Source organism: Megalobrama amblycephala, linkage group LG11 (assembly GCF_018812025.1).
Source record: "Megalobrama amblycephala isolate DHTTF-2021 linkage group LG11, ASM1881202v1, whole genome shotgun sequence".
NCBI classification, from domain to species: Eukaryota; Metazoa; Chordata; class Actinopteri; order Cypriniformes; family Xenocyprididae; genus Megalobrama; species Megalobrama amblycephala.
Window position 1 is genome coordinate 1,242,063 of NC_063054.1, and position 16,478 is coordinate 1,258,540.

The 16,478-nt window shown below is 35.6% G+C and overlaps 1 protein-coding gene across 3 annotated transcripts; it reads left to right on the forward strand.

The window, feature by feature from the left end:
- The first annotated feature begins 337 nt into the window (after nucleotides 1-337).
- Nucleotides 338-16,126, forward strand: rars2 (arginyl-tRNA synthetase 2, mitochondrial). Of its 3 annotated transcripts, none has more exons than XM_048208250.1 (20): nucleotides 339-532; nucleotides 620-693; nucleotides 999-1,116; nucleotides 1,264-1,347; nucleotides 3,485-3,582; nucleotides 3,654-3,709; nucleotides 3,891-3,974; nucleotides 4,104-4,180; nucleotides 4,259-4,417; nucleotides 5,030-5,136; nucleotides 5,893-5,988; nucleotides 6,079-6,139; nucleotides 6,223-6,299; nucleotides 9,633-9,757; nucleotides 11,988-12,055; nucleotides 12,270-12,379; nucleotides 12,487-12,582; nucleotides 12,974-13,048; nucleotides 15,863-15,926; nucleotides 15,999-16,126. In XM_048208250.1, exons 1-20 carry the CDS (start codon nucleotides 497-499, stop codon nucleotides 16,083-16,085), a joined length of 1,752 nt encoding a protein of 583 aa, XP_048064207.1. In that variant the 5' UTR covers nucleotides 339-496; the 3' UTR covers nucleotides 16,086-16,126. The 3 variants fall into 3 exon arrangements, with proteins under 3 accessions (XP_048064206.1, XP_048064207.1, XP_048064208.1); XM_048208251.1 differs by having other exon boundaries at nucleotides 340-532; nucleotides 1,014-1,116; XM_048208249.1 differs by having other exon boundaries at nucleotides 338-532; nucleotides 1,014-1,116; nucleotides 4,104-4,417.
- The last annotated feature ends 352 nt before the right edge of the window (nucleotides 16,127-16,478 follow it).

The window sequence follows — 16,478 nt, forward strand, 5'->3', positions numbered from 1 at the left end:
AGACTGGGAAGAGGCTTCATCCGGCCTGGAATCTCTGCTGGCAAAGAGAAGGAGTCAAGAAGATGGAGGACTGTAAAGCATGATCCATTGCTACCTTCACAACTTTATAGCCTCACAACTCAGACATACTTAAATTAGCTATAGCAATACAAAGGAGTTATACATTTTGTATTGCATGTATTAAATTTAAATTTTGTATTAAAATTTAATTTTATTTCATCACAACAAAATGCTATTAAACAGTACATAATCTGGTGGAAATTACATCGGGACAGGACTATAACCACAAAAAACTCCTCTAATAATCAGCTGTGAAAACAGAAGTACTGATGACTTTTATTTTGAAAACAGGCACAGGAATGACAGTAGCTGACTTCAGGATGCTCAAACTTCTGTCCTCACAGTAAGAGCACGCGGATACTGATCAATGACACTTCATTTTCATTCACTGTTGTTTCATTCCTGATGTAGTTTAATGTGAATATCGCGCGCGCACATGGCGTGCTTCTTCAGGAGGAGTGTTGCGCTGCAGGTACGCGCAGCGCGCGTCTGATTCACCTCATGATACACTGTAACATTAATAAAAGTCGCGCAGCATCTCATTTGACTTGTGTTGCAGCTTTCAAAGGTGGTCGGAGTGTCTGAAGATGCTTTAATACCCCTGATCTCTGCTGTGCCAGTGTCGAAGAAACAGTAAGAGCGAATATTCACACACCCTATAAACCCATAAACTCATTTTCTATTTAAGAAATAAGCTAATAATAACTCATCTTGCATTAATTAAAATGCTAAATCTGTAGGGCAACAGCCAAGTCTTTCTTCAATAAATGTTGTTCAGGATAGAATTCTTAGAAGTCATTCATAGAAGTTTTATATCCATAAGACAAAAATAAGTCTAAAGACACCCTCATATATCACCTTTAAGAGAGTCAGTATGAAGTCACTTCATCAGCTCCAGCTGTGGTGTCTGATCAGGTCTGTCTGATGCACTGATGCAGTGTTTGTGACCTCAGGACGACCTCTGACCTGCGTGTGTCGGTCAACAGTCTGCTGCAGAGAGGAGCTGTTCCTCCTGATGGAGACCTGCAGACCCAAACACAAGCGCTGGCCAATCAGGTGAGCAGATGCTCGGGAAGGATTGATATGTAGACAGGAGTGAGTCTGTTCTTGGGAAGACTACGATGACTCCTCTTTTCCTATGATATGAATGTTTTTATATATGCTCATGTTCTGGAGCGATCTTGTGTCTGTTCTCCGCTCTAGATCAAACGTGACGCTGTCGTGGAAGAGGTCGTCGCTGGTCGAGGAGTGATTCACTTCAGATTGAACAGACTGATCCTGGCGCAGGTGAACAGACGCTACTCACAGACATGAGGAAACAAACATCATAAACATAACTCTGTAATTACATTATAATCCTCCCCAATCATTGCTGATGTACATAACTTATCATTTTATTGTTTTGTGCTTTGTCAGCTTGAAAGTCAATGCTATATGTTGGCCTGTCGCGATTATTGATTAATTGATCATAGATTTTCAATCTAATCACAGTTATTTGAGAGAACGGCAATAATTGTGCAGTTTAAATTTCACATTTTGCCAAAGAATATAAAAAACACAGTTGAAAATACATAAAGATAGTCAAAGGTTTTCCTTCATAAGAAATGAAGCTTTGAGGATTTAATCAGATATACAGTACAGTCCAAAAGTTTGGAACCACTAAGATTTTTAATGTTTTTAAAAGAAGTTTCGTCTGCTCACCAAGGCTACATTTATTTAATTAAAAATACAGTAAAAACAGTAATATTGTGAAATATTATTACAATTTAAAATAACTTTGTACTATTTAAATATATTTGACAAAGTAATTTATTCCTGTGATCAAAGCTGAATTTTCAGCATCATTACTCCAGTCTTCAGTGTCACATGATCCTTCAGAAATCATTCTAATCTGCTGCTCAAGAAACATTTAATGTGTACAATTGTACAAAATATTTGTGTACAATATTTTTTTTCAGGATTATTTGATGAATAGAAAGTTCAAAAGAACAGCATGTATTTGAAATCTAATCTTTTGTAACATTATAAATGTCTTTACTGCCACTTTTGATTGATTTAATGCATCCTTGCTGAATAAAAGTATTCATTTCTTTAATTTCTTTTCAAAAAAATAAAAATAAAAATTCTTACTGACCCCAAACATTTGAACGGTAGTGTATAATGCTACAGAAGCTTTGTATTTCAGATAAATGCTGTTCTTTTGAACTTTCTATTCATCAAGGAATCCTGAAAAAAAAAGTACACAACTGTTTTCAACATTGAAAATAATCATAAATGTTTCTTGAGCAGCAAATCAGCATATTAGAATGATTTCTGAAGGATCATGTGACACTGAAGACTGGAGTAATGATGCTGAAAATTCAGCTTTGATCACAGGAATAAATTACTTTGTCAAATATATTTAAATAGTACAAAGTTATTTTAAATTGTAATAATATTTCACAATATTACTGTTTTTACTGTATTTTTAATTAAATAAATGTAGCCTTGGTGAGCAGACGAAACTTCTTTTAAAAACATTAAAAATCTTAGTGGTTCCAAACTTTTGGACTGGACTGTATATATTATATTATATTATATTATATTATAACATCATTAATCATATGGACCTATTTTGTTATAATTTATTATTATATTATATGCAATTCCAACTTAAAAAAAAATACACTGAAATTGACATACAAAACAGAATTAAATTAAATGCAATTATTTCTAAGAGCACAAAATTCATGATCGTGACAGGCCATAGCTACATGTAGGGATATGGCATAATAGTAATAATTGCCTTTAAATTCAGCATGAAATGAAGATTCATTTTATCTATTTTCTAAATGCATATTATTATGAAAGCTTGCTTTATTCGCCAGAGAATAAAAAAACATAATTGCAAAATTTTTTTACATTTTCATGTATTTGTGAGTTTATATCTCGCAATTCTGAGAAATAATTCTGAATTGCAAGGTAAAAATCACAATTTTAAGATTTTTTGGCAGAAACAAGCTTCCATATATTATAGATCTTACTGTGAGAAATTCATCTGTGCATGTTTAATTTTTTAATAATGTTTTGATTTCAAAATGTTTAATCAAATTGTAATAACTGGATCTTCCAGTGAAACAACAGACAGTCTTTTAGTCTGATTAAAGGGTTAGTTCACCCAAAAATGAAAATGAATTCCTCACCCTCATGTCGTTCCAAACCTTCGTTCATCTTCAGAACACAAATTAAGATATTTTTGAGCCATCAGATTTTATCAAAAATATCTCGACATCCAATCAACAACCGATGCATAGAACCAAGCCCTGCCTTTTATTTTTATTTTTCGATAATCTGTTTCACTCGGATGCATGTCACAGTGCAGAAGAAAACACCCTGCTTCAGTTTCAGTGTGACTTTAATATCTCATGTCTGATGTGTGTCACAGAAGCTCTTAGAGCAGCTGCACTCAGAGCCCGACGGGTTTGGCGTGAAGAGCGACCTTCTGCGCCATCTTCAGGGCGGCCGGACGCTTGTGGAGTTCAGGTCGGGTAACACTCAAGCCGTTCGTTTAGTTGTCTCTGCAGCGGTACCCACTCAACTCTCTTCTCTCACAGCTCTCCAAACATCGCTAAGAAATTTCATGCCGGACATCTTCGCTCCACTATAATCGGTGAGATCATCTTTACTCTGATAAATGAAATGTCAAATGCAGAAAGTTCCTGTTAAACTAGTTCTCTCTGTCACCAGCAGATGGAGCACTTGAACACAAGATCATCTTAGCTTGATGTTTGAAACCAGTGTTTCTTCACAAAACAGATATTTTCAGGTTAAATTATTTGCTTTTTTTGTAGGAAACTTCATTGCCAATCTAAAGAAGGCCTTGGGGAAAGATGTTATTCGAGTCAATTATTTGGGCGACTGGGGAATGCAGTTTGGTGAGTGAACATTATTAACCTGGAGAAGTCAGTAAGTGGAATAAAATGATAATAAGGGCACTTTAAAAACACTTTCCTACACCTGAGGTTATGTGTCAGCTGGTTTGAGTCGGTCACTGGTGTTCGCAGGTCTGTTGGGAGCTGGTTTTGAGCGCTTCGGCTCTCAGGAGAAGCTGAAGACGCGGCCGCTGGAGCACCTGTTTGAGGTCCGTCCTTACAGAGACGTCTGTGTGTTTCATTTACTCTCATTGTCACTAGTTGATTTGTTTTCACTGGGGCTGCAGGTGTACGTCCAGGTGAACCGTGAGGTCGAGAGTGACGAGAGCGTGCGTTCGGCCGCTGCAGAGTTTTACAGGCGTCTGGTTCAGCGGGAGGATCAGGCCCTGGAGCTGTGGAGACAGTTTCGAGAGATCACTGTCGACGAATACAAACGCATCTATCAGGTAATATCATGTGTAATATCATTTTCAGTTTATTCACATTTCAAGCATTTCCATTTAGGTTTTTTTCACATTTCAAGCAGTTTCCAATTCTAGTAAGCATTTGATTGGATATTTGATATTGATTCATTTAAACATATTTTAGATACATCATGTCAATTTTTCCTAAGCAAATGAAAAATCTCTCTCAAGGGAAGCTGTAAACTGTACAGGGACGCCAGTCGCAAACACTCGAGTTGCACATAAAGCAGTTTTCATGAACCCACATGTATAATCTACTCCAATTTGTTGTTGAAAATAAATAAATAAACATTTAAACAGTGGCTGCCATATAAACATTTTATTATAACATGTATTCAAACATACATTAAGTTATTAAGAGGTTAAGTAGAAAGAAGTGCACTGAACAGAGTGATCTGTCATGCCACACTAAAACGTTAGTTATGTTGTTTTAATTTAATCTGTTGAGCACTGAAAGATTTAATCAACAGGTTGTTTTCTGTCAAGTAAATAAAGAGAGCAGCATCTAGAGAAGAAGAATAGGGTTTGTGTAGAGCCTGTAGTATTGTATGCTGAACTTGATGGTGAAAAATGACGGTGTTTGTCGTCTCTCAGCGTTTAGGCGTTGACTTTGACCATTACTCTGGAGAGTCGTTTCATGACGGTCAGACCCAGAATGTGCTGGAAGAGCTGAAGACCAAACGCCTGCTGAAGACCACTGAGTACAGCCGCTCCTCTCCTGCAGAGCAGAGCTTTTCCTGCCTAAATGAAAGATTTATGTGTTTGAATCACATACATTTTCACTTTTAACAAACTATGGATAAACTTAATCTTATGCATATTTGTCAGTCATACATAAATGAAACAGGTCAGATTTCTGCACTCGAAAAACTTTGCATAGTTTATTTGCATCAATTTGATTTTATTTAAATCATGTTTTCAAAATCTGTTTATTCAAATTGCTTAGAATCACCATAAATCTGTTCATTGTGAAAACAATTGCATTCGTTCAGTTAAAAAGTATGAACATGGTTAAAATGACTGACTGTGGAACAGTCAAATGTATGACATTGAAACAAATTGGATTTTCTGATGATAAATATATAAAGCTGGTTGTGTATTTAAAGCTCATCTGCAGTCAATATTTTTATCCCTTAAAACTAATCTTTGATAATCAAAATAATATATTTAAATGTTTTTTTCCTGTGAAAATAATTTCTTCATGCCTTAAAATAGCTTGACTGTAACTCTACACCCTTGCCTCATTTAGTATACGCAGAACTATGAATATGCAAATTAGCAAATACATAATTTATGTATATTTATGTTTACATAACTGATCCAAATTGATGATATTCAATTCAAATACATAAATCTTAAATTTAGTTTATAAATAAACTTAATATTTAATTAAATTTGATGTTTTTTAAATGTATGTGATGGTTTGCGGTGACTGACTGTGATTGGTTGTTGAACAGGAAGGGCACAGGTGTGGTGGATCTGTCTGCGATGGGTGATATGTCGTCGTACGCCACATTAGTGCGCAGTGATGGGACGTCCCTGTACATCACCAGGTGTGTCACACACACACACACACACACACACACACACACACACACACACACACATGTTGAGTTTAAAGCGGCACTTCTGTGTGCTTTCAGAGACATTGCAGCAGCGCTGGACAGGAAGCAGAGGTTTGGCTTTGATGAGATGATCTATGTGGTAAGAACAGTCATGGTTTGAAATCACCGCTGAATCATGTGACTCCTTCACCTTCTGCATCTGCTCCTCGTTCCCTTTTTAAGACAGATAAGAGTCAGTCCGTCCACTTCCAGCAGCTCTTTCACATCCTGTCAGCCATGGGACACGAGTGGGCAGAGAGGTACACACACACACACACACACACACACTCACACAGGCACATACTCAAACACACTCACTCCGTCCCAACCTACCAGATGTGCATATTTAATTAGATTGTGCCTCATTTACATATTTTAACATAACATTGCAGAACTTGTAATATGAAAAATGTTAGCAATTCTTAATGTAATCAGTGAACAGGGGAAGTATGATGACATCTATTAACTATTATTTTTATCTCGATCACCTGTGGTGTCTTTACTTCATGCTTTAATAGTATAGCGTGTCATATGGCGTTCTTCAATGACTCGTCAGCTGTCTGACTCCATAAACATCATTATTGCTGCTCAAACACTGATCCAGTGGTACCTTCCCCTTCAGGACAGAGACACGCCTTGTCAAAATATACCTTGACAAAGCATACCTTGACAAAACCTTTGGCTGTAAAAAGTAGTAATTCTCTCATTTGACACACCTACTAACTAAACACCTCACAGTGTTATGTGTGTTAGATGTCTTCTTTTGCTTTTTTGAAAGAACTTGAAACACTGGTTATCTGCTCATCTCGTGCTGTTCTGAGATCTGACACCTTAAGAAAACATAAAGTAAAGATCAATATATTTACACATTTTCATATGGTTGCTTCTGAAACAGGTCCTTAGATTCTTTCTAAGGTTTAATTTGTTAAAATTAGTTAGCTACATTGACAAGAACTAACAATGAGCAATATATTTTTACAGCATTTATTAGCCTTTGTTTATCTAAATTTCAACATTTAATAATACATTAAGATCAAAACTTGTATCTGTTTAGTTAATGCACTGTGAAGTAACATGAACATTTTTATTAACTAACATTAAAGGTAGGGTAGGTAATTTTCGGAGAGGCTAGCTCCCTCTTGACCCTCCCGTCAAGAGAAACGGCTTTAAATTACCTCATGTCTGAAAGCACATAACATTACAATAATAATGAATGTAAACAACTTAAAGAGCTCTGACTTGTACCACCTGACTGCTGCAGATTCATTTCGGCGTTGATAAGTGTTGCCATAGAAATGCATAAATCTGAATCTGAGGATGTGAACCTCTCAGAGTAGAACGTCACAGGTTGCCATCTCATAATTTACATTATTCAGCTCCTCGGGTTGGAACGGTCAAGGTAAAGGTCAGTGAAAGTGCCTCTTTGGGATAATGGCACCACAAGGAGCCGTTCACTTGCACTCGAGAGCACTTAGGTCTGAAGTAGTGAATTTAGGTGTAGGGGTGCAGAGACATTGTTCTGTAGGCAAACATCAGTGCTTTAGCTGAGACCACAAGCAGTTCTGTCTTCACAGGATTGAGTTGAAGGTGGTGGTCCTTCATCCAGTCAGAAATGTCTGTCAGGCAGGCTGAGATGCGAGGAACTGCTGTCGGATCATCTGGTTGGAATAGGAGGTAGAGTTGAGTGTCATCAGGATAGCAGTGACAGGAAAATCCATGTTTCTGAATGACAGATCCTAGTGATGACATGTAGATGGAGAAGAGAAGCGGTCCAAGCACTGAGCCCTGAGGTACCCCAGTAGCTAGATGTTGCGACTTAGACACCTCACCTCCACAACACCCTAACACTGTGTCTACAAGCGCCCATTGCAAAGCATTTGTCCTTCGTGTCAGTATGTCATAAATAAAATGAGGCATCAGTTTACGTAGACAACGTCACTGATTATAATGGGTTCTATTGTCTTTTGTTGCGTTGCATCGTGCTGCTCGCGTCCGGTGTAAACATGGTGTAAAGGACCTACCTGAGAGGTCAGGTTTGAACCGGAGTGCAGTTCCTAAGATGCCCTTTTGTTTTACTGGAGAGTTTCAACCAGGAAAATAAGAAGTTTTTATGAAAAACATTGCCTACCCTACCTTGAAGAAATGTTAATAAAAGCTGTAAGAATATAAGGTTACACTTTATTTCACAATGCCGTAGTTACATTGTAATTACTCAAATAAGTACTGAGTACTATTAATTAACTACATGTACTTACTATAGAGTTACAGATAGGGTTTGGTTTAGGGTTAGTTACTTGTAATTATGCATAATTTACTGTTGTTACTATAGTAAGTGCATGTAAATAAAGTGTTACAGAATATATTGCTTATTGTTATTTCATGTTAGTTAATGCAGTAACTAATGTTAGTAAATAAGACCTTATTGTAAAACTACCGATCCTTCAATACATTTTCTTGTAGGTCACGGGACTAACATGTTGAAATATGAAACTTAATCGTAAACTTGATGAACAGCTTTGGAGAATTTGATGTTTCCTCATTCAAAGAGATGAAAGGAGCTGCACTTGCATGACTGAAACAGCTGCCCGAGACACATTTCAAATATGGCTGCTGAGTCAAATGACTTGCCTTAAAGGTGCCCTAGAATCAAAAATTGAATTTATCTTGGCATAGTTGAATAACAAGAGTTCAGTACATGGAAATGACATACACTGAGTTTCAAACTCCATTGTTTCCTCCTTCTTATATAAATCTCATTTGTTTAAAAGACCTCTGAAGAACAGGCGAATCTCAACATAACACCGACTGTTACGTAACAGTCAGGATCATTAATATGTACGCCCCCAATATTTGCATATGCCAGCTCATGTTCAAGGGCATTAGACAAGGCAGTATTAATGTCTGGATCTGTGCACAGCTGAATCATCAGACTAGGTAAGCAAGCAAGAACAATAGTGAAAAATGGCAGATGGAGCAATAATAACTGACACGATCCATGATATCATGATATTTTTAGTGATATTTGTAAATTGTCTTTATAAATGTTTCGTTAGCATGTTGCTAATGTACTGTTAAATGTGGTTAAAGTAATTTTCATTTTTAAACACTTGCAGTCTGTATAATTCATAAACACAACTTCATTCTTTATAAATCTCTCCAACAGTGTGTAATGTTAGCTTTAGCCACGGAGCACCATCAAACTCATTCAAAATCAAATGTAAACATCCAAATAAATACTATACTCACGTGATCCGACACATGCATGCAGTATGCATGACGAGCATTTTGTAAAGATCCATTTTGAGGGTTATATTAGCTGTGTGAACTTTGTTTATGCAATGTATTATAGTCCAGAGCTCGGGGGGCAGGGAGAGAGAGATTTAAAGGGGCCGCAGCCTGAATCTGTGCATAGTTAATGATGCCCCAAAATAGGCAGTTAAAAAAATTAATTAAAAAAAAATCTATGGGGTATTTTGAGCTGAAACTTCACAGACACATTCAGGGGACACCTTAGACTTATATTACATCTTGTGAAAACTGGTTCTAGGGCACCTTTAAAAGGACTTTAATGTGACTTTGTGTGTGTGTGGCAGGTGTCATCATGTGGCGTTCGGGTTGGTGCAGGGCATGAGCACACGCCGCGGGGAGGTGGTGTTCCTGGAGGATGTGCTGGAGGAGGCGCGGAGCCGGATGATCAACAACATGAGACAGTCCAGAAGTGAGACTCGCTCAGTCTGACCACCATATCAAGAGCACTGATGATCTGCATCATACCCTCATTCTAGAGCTACTCCTGTTTATAGCTTCTGCACACATGCTCTGGAACAATCAGATGACGGCTGTTTGTTTTTGTTGTTGTGGGAGACACTGTGAATTAATGTGTGATTTCTAATGGACCCTTTTGCGGGGTTCTCAGAAGCAGAAGTCTTTATAGTTGTGTAAACTACAAAAAATATAATATAATTGCATTCTCATTACCTGCAGTAGCAAAATAAGATGATAATTTTATGATAGTGTTTCTATGATTTTATAAAAGATTATGTTGGAGAGAAAGATGTCAAATTTGGCGTCACTCCCTCAGCCGTTGTGTCAGAAACTCTCTCAGCAGTGTTAACTAGTTTACTGTCATTTAATAGCAAGCTAATGAAACACAAAGTATAGTGTTATAAGTGTACAGTACACTTTTTACTTTGTACAGTAATAATGACAAGAGTTTCTTCACTAGCTGAGCAAAAAAAAAAAACCTGTCAGACCAGTGCTATTATCGTTAACTACACTAAAATTAAAACAAACAAAAAAAATATTTTTTTTAAAATAAAAAATGTTTTGTTTAACTTGAAGTTCTAAAATAACTAAAACTAAATGAAATAATTAGTATATAGACAAATTTTAAAATGAAAACCAAAAAAAATTATATATACACTACCGTTCAAAAGTTTGGGATCGGTAAGATTTTTAATATTTTTAAAAGAAGCTTTGTCTGCTCACCAAGATTGCATTTATTTAATTAAAAAACAGTAAAAACAGTGATATTGTGAAATATTATTACAATTTAAAATAAATATTTTCTATTGAAATATAATATAAAATGTAATTTATTTCTGTGTTGGAAAAGCTGAATTTTCAGCATCATTACTCCAGTCTTCAATTATCACATGATCCTTCAGAAATCATTTTAATATGATGATTTGCTGCTCAAGAAACATTTATGATTATTATCAATGTTGAAAATGTTGTGTACTTTTTTTTTCTTGATTCTTTGATGAATAGAAAGTTCAAAAGAACAGCATTTATCTGAAATACAAAGCTTTTGTAACATTATACACTACCATTCAAAATTTTGGGGTCAGTAAGAATTTTTTTTTTTTTAAAGAAGAATTTAGAGAAATTTATTTATTTTTTTTTTTTCAGAAAGGATGCATTAAATCGATCAAAAGTGACAGTAAAGACATTTAAAATGTAACAAAAGCTTATATTTCAAATACATGCTGTTCTTTTGAACTTTATGTTCATCAAAGAATCCTGAAAAAAAATATTGTACACAAATATTTTGTACAATTGTACACATTAAATGTTTCTTGAGCAGCAGATCAGCATATTAGAATGATTTCTGAAGGATCATGTGACACTGAAGACTGGAGTAATGATGCTGAAAATTCAGCTTTGATCACAGGAATAAATTACACTTTCAAATATTTTCAAATAGAAAACAGTTATTTTAAATTGTAATAATATTTCACAATATTACTGATTTTACTGTATTTTTAATTAAATAAATGCAGCCTTGGTGAGCAGACAAAACTTCTTTATAAAACATTAAAAATGTTACAGATCCCAAACTTTTGAACGGTAGCGTTATCTTAACTAAAATTAAAACAAAAAAATCATTACTTGAAATAAATAAATGTAACCTGGAATGAAAAATAAATAAATAAAAAAAATTGTTCATCTTAACTTCAAGTACTAAAATAACTAAAACTGAAAAAACAAAAAAACAAAACTATATAGACATTTACAAAAAAAAAAGACAAAAATACACAGCAAAACACTAACATTTTAAAATGAAAAAATATATATATTTCATTGTTAAATTTTATTGTTAAATGTTTTTTAACACGTTAGTGCCGTGAACTACAAGAAAATGTATTGAAGGATCGGTAACTTCATTAAAATCAGTTACTACATTAAAAACTATAAAAGCATAACAATGATTCTAAAGTTAATTAATTAATTCTTTTAAATTCCACACAGTTGTCCCGAAGTGCTAAACATGGCTAATAACACAATAAAGACAATAAAAATCTGTCTTATGAATCAGTGAAATCAGCTTCAAACGAAAAAAATCAAAGCAAAACACACAATCTCTCAACCTCTCTTTTATTCACAGCTGTCTTCTGGCACGACTAACTAGTTTAGTTGAACTGAGGCTCTTTTTGTATGTTGTGTAGCTTCAAAAGTGCTGGAGGAGCCGGAGCTGACGGCCGAGAGGGTGGGGATCAGCGCTTTAATCATACAGGTACACACACACACACACACACACACACACACACTCGAGTGGTTCCTCTGAACACAAGCCTGACTGACTGCATTTCACATCTGAAGGGTGTGTTTTATTGTGTTTATCTGCCCCGGCAGGCTTGAATTCATATTGTCGTATTCAGGCTATGTGTGTGTCATATAGCGTCATGCGGTCGGTGTGTGTGCTGATGTTTATCTAATGTGTTTGTCAGGACTTCAAAGGGCCTCTGATATCAGACTATAAATTCGATTGGGACAAAGTCTTGCAGTCTCAAGGGGACACGGGTGTGTTTCTGCAGTACACACACGCCCGACTCTGCAGGTACACACACACACACACACCTACCTATATAGTAGACAGTGCATGCATGGACTATGGACTGTTGGTTTACATACAGCTAGTTATGAATACTATAACCTAATCCACAGTTTGCTGAGGAGACACGCGAGTGAGTCGTACTCTTGCCGTGACGTCTCTCCTCTCACGGACAGCAGAAGTGTTTCAGTTCTCCAGCACCTGCTCAGGTGAGCGTCACCTTCATCACGCATACCTCACATGCATGACATCAGTGAAGCTGGTCCGACGACATCAGTGACGCCCCACCCAGATGAATACTGTATTGTATTGTTATGGAAACTATGTGTTTTAAATCTCATCTGTTCAGTTCACTTCATGTAAATGATGAAATAATGAATGACACAACACTGGATCACATGCTGTCAGGAGTTATGTGCAGTTATTTCCAGTAAACACAGCTATGAAGTAGTTCCTGGTCACATTTCTTTCCTTAAAAAATAAGAATTGTTTGTTTGATTTCATGGTGACTTTAATGCTGACAGTTTATTTATTCCAAATAATCATTTGTAAATGGAGACTTTGTGTAATTGTACCACAGTGACGTCTGACTGTTTGCAGATATGATGAAGTTCTTCTTCAGTCGGCGAATGACCTGCAGCCCAGACACCTGGTCAACTTCCTCATGACTCTCAGGTACACATTAACATCCTAACATCACGTACACACCACACCATAAAGTAGATACTATTGAGTGTGTAGCAGAATGATGTTCATTCAACTCATAAATGTGATCTTTCAGACATGACTTGAACGCACTATTAACCCATAATTAGGTCATGTTTAACACTCGTCAGGAGAGACAGTGAACCCGAGTGTGTGAGATTAGAGAGACTGAGCGATCGTTCATTTACAAGACACCATTTTCAACTAAAAACTGAAGTTTTTATGCGTTTTGGCCATTCATTTACATGATAACGGCATTTTAGGAGCCTAAAAAAAGCACGTTTTTGAAAACGATACTGTTATCAACTCTGTGTAAACTACAAAAATGTAAATTTGTGAAAACGATTGTCATACGCATATAGGCGTAGTGTTTCTTTACAACGTGACATCGCCATCTACTGGTCTGGCAGCAGAATACAGCGTTTTTAGTCATTTTCGCAGATCGTTTTGCCATCTGTACACGAAAAAATCAATGTAACCTGATATTGAAAAAAAAAAAATCTAAAATTTTCACTTTTTTAGCTTAACTTGAAGTACTAAAATAAACTAACTAAAATTAAAACTGAAATAAAAAATTATAACTATTTAGACATTAAAAACCTAACAAAAATACACATCAAAGTGATTAAACTTTTAACTAAAATTAAAATGAAAACAGAAGAAGGAAAAATATATATATAAACTATAATTAATTGTTAACATGGCTAATAATTCAAACAAAAAGAATAACACAATAAAGACAATAAAAATCAATCTTGTGAATAAATGAAATCAGGATGATGTTCATGTCCATTCAACTCATAAATGTGATCTTTCCGACATGACTTGAACGCATCATTAACCAGTGTTTAGGTCAGGTTTAACACCTGATTCAGATCATCAGCTCGTCAGGAGAGACAACGAACCTGAGTGTGTGAGATTAGAGAGACTGAGCGGCCGTTCATTTACACGATAACGGCATTTTAGGGGCCTGAAAAAGCACGTTTTTGAAAATGATACTATTATCATCTCTGTGTAAACTACAAAAATGTAAATTTGTGAAAACGATTATGTCATATGCATATAGGCGAAGTGTTTCTTTACAATGTGACATCGCCATCTACTGGTCTGGCAGCAGAATACAGCGTTTTTACTCATTTTCGCAGATCGTTTTGTCATCTGTACACGAAAAAAATCAATGTAACCTGATATTGAAAAAAAAAAAATCTAAAATTTTCACTTTTTTAGCTTAACTTGAAGTACTAAAATAAACTAACTAAAATTAAAACTGAAATAAAAAATTATAACTATTTAGACATTAAAAACCTAACAAAAATACACATCAAAGTGATTAAACTTTTAACTAAAATTAAAATGAAAACAGAAGAAGGAAAAATATATATATAAACTATAATTAATTGTTAACATGGCTAATAATTCAAACAAAAAGAATAACACAATAAAGACAATAAAAATCAATCTTGTGAATAAATGAAATCAGGATGATGTTCATGTCCATTCAACTCATAAATGTGATCTTTCCGACATGACTTGAACGCATCATTAACCAGTGTTTAGGTCAGGTTTAACACCTGATTCAGATAATCAGCTCGTCAGGAGAGACAACGAACCTGAGTGTGTGAGATTAGAGAGACTGAGCGGCCGTTCATTTACACGATAACGGCATTTTAGGGGCCTGAAAAAGCACGTTTTTGAAAATGATACTATTATCATCTCTGTGTAAACTACAAAAATGTAAATTTGTGAAAACGATTATGTCATATGCATATAGGCGAAGTGTTTCTTTACAATGTGACATCGCCATCTACTGGTCTGGCAGCAGAATACAGCGTTTTTACTCATTTTCGCAGATCGTTTTGTCATCTGTACACGAAAAAAATCAATGTAACCTGATATTGAAAAAAAAAAATCTAAAATTTTCACTTTTTTTATCTTAACTTGAAAATAAACTGAGTAACTAAAACTAAAACTGAAATAAAAAATTATAACTATATAGACATTAAAAACCTAACAAAAATACACATCAAAATTATTAAACTTTTAACTAAAATTAAAATGAAAACCGAAGAAGGAAAACTATATAAAAACTATAATAGTATAGCAATGATTCTAAAGTTAGTTCATTAAATTTGTGAAAATGATTATGCCATACGCATGTAGGTGAAGTGTTTCTTTACAATGTGACATCGCCATCTACTGGTCTGGCAGCAGAATACAGCATTTTTACTCATTTTCGCAGATCGTTTTGTCATCTGTACACGAAAAACACAAAAGAAAAACTTCTGTTTTTAATACATCGTTGTCGGATAATAAACATACTCTTAGGCTACATTCACACTGACAGTCTAAATCTGATCTGTGTATCCGACTGGAATCTGATCTAAATGATTGACTGTTTACATTGTGTCTCAAAACTGTTCAGATCTGATTTGTGTCCATGCCTCTTTTTTGTTTTTTCTGGAATATATACATTAGTTTTGTGGCAATTATGTTGTGTTGGTAGGTATACAGCAAAAGCAACAACATAAAGGGGTTTGCAATACAGATGTTGTCATTTACAGCATGTAGCTGCCGCGTTTCACATTTCATGTTATTTTATTGCCGTTTACACTTGCTAAATATGATCAGAATCCAATCTGATATACACAAACACAGGTTTGGATTGACAGTCTGAATGAGGCTTTACAGAGCGGTGAGTCTGAAAACCACTGGTGTAGTTTTGCTGGTTTGTGAGTCCCACAGAAGGCACGTGTTTGTTCTGATGAGGTTTCACTGTGTTTTCAGTCACCTGGTGGCCTCGGCTCATCGAGAGCTGCCCGTGAAGGGAAGTCCAGCGGCGGCAGCCCAGGTAAACATGCGTTTGACCTGCTGCATTTATCATCAGACTGAAATGATGCTTACAGTGTGTTTGTTTCCTCAGGCCCGACTCTGTCTGTTCAGTGCCGTCCGGTCAGTTCTGGCCAATGGGATGAGGATTCTGGGTATTACGCCAGTTGATAAAATGTGAATTTCTGTTTAATCACTAAATAATAAAAGTCTTTTATATTAGCGTCTGTTCATTTCTTGTTTAACACACACCATGATGTTTTATGCATTTATTGCCCATATTTAAATGACGCTACACAAGAACAGGACGTCTGGTTTTGTAGCATCTGAGCCTGTATAAAATGAAGGTCACCACAGTGACCTTCACTTCCAAACCACTGACAAAATAGAAACAGGTTTTCTTGCAACCAAATAATCTGTTAATAAACAGGTTGATGGACCATCCACACTGAGCCCTTTATGTAAACAATTAAATCACATGTTTAACAGCCATGTAAAGCCTTCCTCAATCAGAATTAAAGGGTTAGTTCACCCAAAAATTAAAATTCTGTCATTAATTACTCTCCCTCATGTC